We start from the raw sequence: 6000 nt of genomic DNA, 5'->3' as shown, positions 1-6000 counted from the left end.
CCGTCTCATCACAAACAAACAAACAAAACACTCCTGCATTGCTGCCTCCTCCTCACTCCATCATCACCGATCCTCCTCACCCCGACACCACCCCGTGCCCTCACACCCAAGCATGCTTCATCCCCCCTCATTCGCATTCCAGTCTCCCCTACCGCCCTTGTCCTCGCTGCCTAGGCCCCGTAGCTACCCAGACATACCGCATGCTCTCTCACCACCACCAAACCACACCAAACCCTCCTCACCCTCCAAAGCAACCGACAATGCACCAGCCTCTCTCTTGTCCTACCTCCCTGTTTTGTATCACTCGCGTGCCCCTCCTCCTTCTCGCCCCTCTCCTCTATTCTCTGATCCTACACTGCTACCATCCTGCCATCAAAGTCTATCAAAACATAAGGCAGGGTAGACAGCTACAGGCTTCCTGCTCTACTCGAATGCTTGCACTCTTACTTGCTTGGGCCGCTTCCTTTCAGCCAAACACGCTGCCTTGCAGCGGCCCCTTTCCGCCACACCTCTGCACACCTCGTTCCGCCCACAACCTCAGCATACCCCGTCAAACCTGTCGCTACAGTAGGTGCAGAACCAAAACAGTTTCCCTTCTCCTCAAGCATTTCGAGTCTCAGACACAGCAAAGGGCGAAGCTAGACAGGGAGAGGAGACGGTTGAGGCAGCATCAAGCATAGAAGAACCCATGAGAGCCATGAGAACAACCGCATGCGAACACAACAGCCCTAATGTCTATCCCTGCTTCTCTTCTCTTCCGTGAGCAGCTGATCAGCGGCACCGCTTTTTCAGCGATTTCTTGGCCAAAGTTGGGGTGGGTTATGACAACACCGGTCAAATTACAGTAAAATGTACCGGTACATATGAATCGATTTGGTCTACCCATGGATTTCAACCCCTGTGGCTCAACAATTATTATTTTTGGGGTCCAGAAGTTCACGGCGGAATCGTTTTCGGCGCATGTGAGACTACCGAGGGTTGGGGTTTGAACTTATTGCCTAACTTATAAAATCGATAGTGTTTGACGGCATAGTAAGGCGTAGTTCAACTGCAAGATCGCGGCTGAGCGTCTGCGAGTGCGATTGAGGATAGGACAAAAGCAGGAAGAAGCGACAAGGAGGGCTGTTGTGTTCGCATGCGGTTGTTCTCATGGCTCTCGTGTGTTCTTCTGTGCTTGATGCTGCCTCCACCGTCTCCTCTCCCTGTCTAGCTTCGCCCTTTGCTGTGTCTGAGACTCGAAATGCTTGAGGAGAAGGGAAACTGTTTTGGTTCTGCACCTGCTGTAGCGACAGGTTTGATGGGGTATGCTGAGGTTGTGGGCGGAACGAGGTGTGCAGAGGTGTGGCGGAAAGGGGCCGCTGCAAGGCAGCGTGTTTGGCTGAAAGGAAGCGGCCCAAGCAAGTAAGAGTGCAAGCATTCGAGTAGAGCAGGAAGCCTGTAGCTGTCTACCCTGCCTTATGTTTTGATAGACTTTGATGGCAGGATGGTAGCAGTGTAGGATCAGAGAATAGAGGAGAGGGGCGAGAAGGAGGAGGGGCACGCGAGTGATACAAAACAGGGAGGTAGGACAAGAGAGAGGCTGGTGCATTGTCGGTTGCTTTGGAGGGTGAGGAGGGTTTGGTGTGGTTTGGTGGTGGTGAGAGAGCATGCGGTATGTCTGGGTAGCTACGGGGCCTAGGCAGCGAGGACAAGGGCGGTAGGGGAGACTGGAATGCGAATGAGGGGGGATGAAGCATGCTTGGGTGTGAGGGCACGGGGTGGTGTCGGGGTGAGGAGGATCGGTGATGATGGAGTGAGGAGGAGGCAGCAATGCAGGAGTGTTTTGTTTGTTTGTTTGTGATGAGACGGGAAAGGATACGGAGCGAAGTAGCGAGAGGTCAGGGAAAAGGGGATCGTATGAGGCGTTGGAAGCTGCAGAAGTTGGGCAGGCAGGATCGAGAGGATTGTACTTGCTTGCGGTAGATTGTGAAGGGATGAACGAGCAGATGCAGCAGACTGGTGTTGAGAGCTAGAAGGAAAGGCTGAATGCCCATGGCATGTAGGGGGACGAGGTATGAGGGGGCGTGACAGTGTTGGTGTGTGGAGGAAGGCGAGTTGGTGGCAGTGGAGGGAATAGAAGGCCTGCAAGATTTTTTGTAGACAGGAATGCTTCATTTGTGTAGTGTATTGCATGGACACAGCGACGTAGAAAGAGGATGGAGAGAGACAAGGACTGACAGCGTTGGAACATGACTACTTGGGATACGAAGGTGAGGAGGGTGTAACTTGGACAACTTCGTTTGCATGCATGGTGGGGACAGGGAAGATGGAGGTTGGGGATAGAACGATTAGGGAAGTAGGTTTACTTGATGTTTGATCCAGTTTGCATGTGACATTCTACATTTTGCATGCGGTAGGGAGCGATGAGATGCAGTCGATGGGAGTAAATGTTGGGAACATGTACCAACGTTTTGAGTGCAAGGAGGAGTGCGAAGCTGAAGGATTGTGTTGATCATTTGTCTACTTTGACATTGTCTGAGTGTGATGAACGAATGCTGGCTTGCTTGATGGAGATGCTTTCGTATGCGCAGGGATGCGCAGGAAAGTCGGCGTGGGAGCAAGTAGTTGAGTAGGTGCGAGAGCCCGAGTGGGATTGGGGCAGGAGAGTGCTATTGGAGGCATTGCGTGAAAGAGGATACATGGGGCGAAAGGATTTAGCAAGGAGGGGATGGAGGCGTGACGGAGGAGACTCCGGAGGAGATTTTAAGTGTGTATTTATTCTTCGAGGTAGCAGAGATCATGTACATATTTACAGCAATGAATGGTGTGAGAGCGTGAGAGCAAGGAGGAGATTGGAACGTTGACGATCTCGTCTTGGTTATCCAGAAGGTCTTGTGCGATGAATTCCTCGAACAGCTGCACCTCCTCCTTCTTCGCTGTGTTTGCCATGTTCTTGTTCATTGTCGCTGGGGTTAGTTTTGGGTACGGTACTTTCAGGCCTAGGAACAGGGGTTGGGGGTGCAGTGCCTCAGGGGTGGGAAATCGCAATTAAGCTCTTAAAAGCTTCTAGTACCGGTTTGTTTCCCTTACATATCAGGGGTACAGCTTTATTTGGTGGGGGTGGGGTAGTATTTTTTTTTTCAGGAAATCGCCATGGCACCGGCTTTGCTGAGGCAAGCTCGATAAATAGTAGAATAGAGGGTCCTACGCTGTCGGAGGACAACTTTAAAAGATACTAATACTTTTTCCTTGGAACATTTAAAGATTAGATCTGTAGTTTTCAAGATTTAAAGGAATGTATGAAACTGTTCGAAAGGGGTAGGGTGGAGCCCATCAAGGCGGCGACCAGGTAATAAGGATGGTTAACTCAGCCTGTGCAATGATGACAATCGTGAAACCACCAGAGCCTATCAGGGATTTGTGAGATCTTCATCATGGTGTCAATCATTCGAATGTCATCGTTGCAGTATTCGATATTTTTAACAACACGTTTTCTCTTTTTTCGACTTGCAACCAGCAACGCTGCGCAATCCCCGGAACCGTTGCATATTACCTGATAATCCTTCATGCCATTGCCCTGATTTAGCCTAAACTCGCTTTCGTTTGTTCTTCTGCGTGCTATTTTCTGGCTCAACATCATTATCAGATCCATCCCGTGCATTGAAAGCTTCACGGTCGTGCGGTTTGCTCAGGACAATTCGCAACGACATTGCAAGAAATCCAACAGCTTGAAAACCAAGGCATCATCCCATTTAGAGAGCAAGATCTGCTTAAGATCATTGCAATACTTGTGGTTTTTTAACCTTGCAACACAAGTTGTGCACAAAGGCACACCATGCCACTTTCGAATGCTGGTCATCTCTCTTCGTCTGTGACATGATGAGCATGTTTTTTTGGCTGGAGGCCTGGGCCTGCCCATGGTGTGGGGCAACTTAGCTTTGCCCGCCAAAACTTTGATTTGAATTTTCTCGTGACAACCTGCCATGGCATGCAGCACCCCCTAGATTCCCCGCCATAGCGCCCCGTCGTCACGGTGACGAGGAGGCCCGGCAGACTGCCAGTGGTCTGACCTGTTTTCATAACATTTGAAGTTCAACGATTGACAACGTGCGGCACAGGCGATGGAGGATTATTGTTTAGAAAAAGTTTTGTAACACAGTGAACATCAAAACTTCAAACATCACAAGATATCTCACAACTCTCGGCGTCGCTCCTCGCCTTCCCTTCATCGTCTCTGTGGGGTCGAAGCGCTGGGAGGGCGGAGACGAGAAGCTGACGGAGTTCGAAGACGGGAGGCGGAAGAAGGAGGGCGGCTGGCCGAGGACGGTCGAACATCTCGGTCCTGCTGGGGAGTAGTGATGCTGGAAGAGCTGGTCCTCATGACATCGTTGGATTTCTTCCTCTGTCAGACAGAACTTCAGCTGAGGGAGGGTGGGAGGAGAGATGAGAGGGAAGAGGGAGGGTAGAGTGGAGGAGAGGAGACTCGGATCAGGAGAGGAGAGGGGAGGAGAGGACAAGAGAGCAGCGATGAGATGAGAGGAGGGGGGGAAGAGAGAGAAGAGAGACGAAGGATGGAGGAGCAAACAAGGTTCTCCTCTCACCGGGGTCTGCATGTCTTCTTCTTTCCCGCTCGCGTCCCCAGCATTGTCCGCCTGCATCTTGCTGACGTGTCTCGTTGCCTTCCCGAGCTCGCAGGAGCTGACGATGCTGGCGAAGCGGAGGGTGCACACGGTCTCGTGCCAGGAGCTCGGGTCGGGGGAGACGTTGGTGACGACGAGGGCCTTGCCGTCTCCGGACAGGCAGGGCTGGAGGAGGAACGTGAGCTTCGAGTTCCGGTAGGGCACGTGCGCAAGCTTCTTGGACAGGGCAAGGAAGACGTCGGAGAGAGCAGAGAGCGACTTGTTGATCGCCTGCGCCTCCTTCAGCTGCACCCCAGCTGCCTGCGTCCTGTCCAGCCGCTCGGAGCCCGCGAGGTCGATGAGGTTGAGGGTGCCGTGCAGGAGCTGCTTGCTGGAGGCGTTGGAGCTCGAGATGCGGAGGATGAAGACTGTGTGGCTGCGGGATGACCGCTCGTTCATCTCCGTCCTCGCCATGGTCTTGTGCTCCTCCGCCGTCCTGATGATCCTATCCAGGTCTTCTCGCGAGCTCACCGCCACCTCCCTCAGCTCCGTCACCTCCATCCTCCCGCGGGGCCCCTGCACGATCTTGTGCTGCTTGCCTTCGCCCTCCTCGAGCAAGTCTCGGATGTTCTCCTGGTAGATCTCGAGGAAGGACGCGCTCAGCTCGACAGTCCAGCCATCCCCCCTCTTCTCCTCCGCGTCCTGCAGGATCTGAGCGAGGGAGCGGGGAATGATTCCCTCCTGTTCGCCCCTGCCGAACATGGTGAACGTCTTGCCGGCCCCCGTCTGACCGTAGGCGAACAGCGACACGTTGTAGCCGTCAAGCGCACTCTGGACGAACGCGGACACCTCGCTGAAGACCTGCTCCTGGGAGGAGAGGGGCGGAAAGACCTTGTCTACCTTGAACGCGTGACTTCCTCCCCCTCCCCTCACCGTGATCCGCGAGTCCTCCTCCTCCACCTCGAGCACGCTGGGTTGGTTGTCCCCCGGCCTGATGCGGGCGAACACGCGGATGTTGCCCTTGAGCTCCTGCAGCTCGTTGTGCAGCTTCTTGCGCTGCTGCTCAGTGGCCGTCAACTTCTGCTGTAACGTCAACACCTGGAAGGAGCTAGTTAGACCTGATAGCGGGAGCATAAACAGGAGAGGGGAGGAGGAGGAGGGGAAAGGGTAGCAAGTTGTGACAGCGGAGAGGAAGAAAAGCAATCATGCTGCTGCCCGACCTGTTCCTGCAGCTCTGACACTTGTTTCCTCCTCTCCTCCGCATCTTCCTGAGCTGACGCGATTTTTGTCTGCGCCAGCGCCTTCTGTCTCTCCATCTCCAGCAGCCCCTTCAGCTGGTCCGCCAGCTCGCTCGGGTTCTGCGAGACGCTCTTGTACGTACGGTACTCCGCCTCCAGCACCG

The 6000-nt window shown here is 53.7% G+C and overlaps 1 protein-coding gene across 1 annotated transcript; it reads right to left on the bottom strand.

Moving 5' to 3' along the window:
* Positions 1-4112: 4112 nt before the first annotated feature.
* Positions 4113-5950, bottom strand: GUITHDRAFT_92940 (hypothetical protein). The gene is made up of 3 exons (XM_005837470.1): positions 5819-5950; positions 4581-5696; positions 4113-4381 (listed from the first exon to the last, which is right to left on the bottom strand). The coding sequence occupies exons 1-3, from the start codon at positions 5912-5914 to the stop codon at positions 4205-4207; spliced, it is 1389 nt and encodes a 462-aa protein (XP_005837527.1). The 5' UTR covers positions 5915-5950; the 3' UTR covers positions 4113-4204.
* Positions 5951-6000: the final 50 nt, after the last annotated feature.

This window comes from Guillardia theta (genome assembly GCF_000315625.1).
Source record: "Guillardia theta CCMP2712 unplaced genomic scaffold GUITHscaffold_14, whole genome shotgun sequence".
NCBI lineage: Eukaryota > Cryptophyceae > Pyrenomonadales > Geminigeraceae > Guillardia > Guillardia theta.
The sequence above is the reverse complement of the archived record's forward strand: the minus strand, read 5'-3'. Positions and strand labels throughout refer to the sequence as shown.

Coding starts and splice junctions, on each gene's coding strand:
- GUITHDRAFT_92940 (XM_005837470.1), bottom strand. CDS start 5,914: ATGGAGAGACAGAAGGCGCTGGCGCAGACAAAAATCGCGTCAGCTCAG. Junction 5,697..5,818: donor TGTCAGAGCTGCAGGAACAG/GTCGGGCAGCAG, acceptor AGCTCCTTCCAG/GTGTTGACGTTACAGCAGAA. Junction 4,382..4,580: donor AAGAAGACATGCAGACCCCG/GTGAGAGGAGAA, acceptor TCTGTCTGACAG/AGGAAGAAATCCAACGATGT.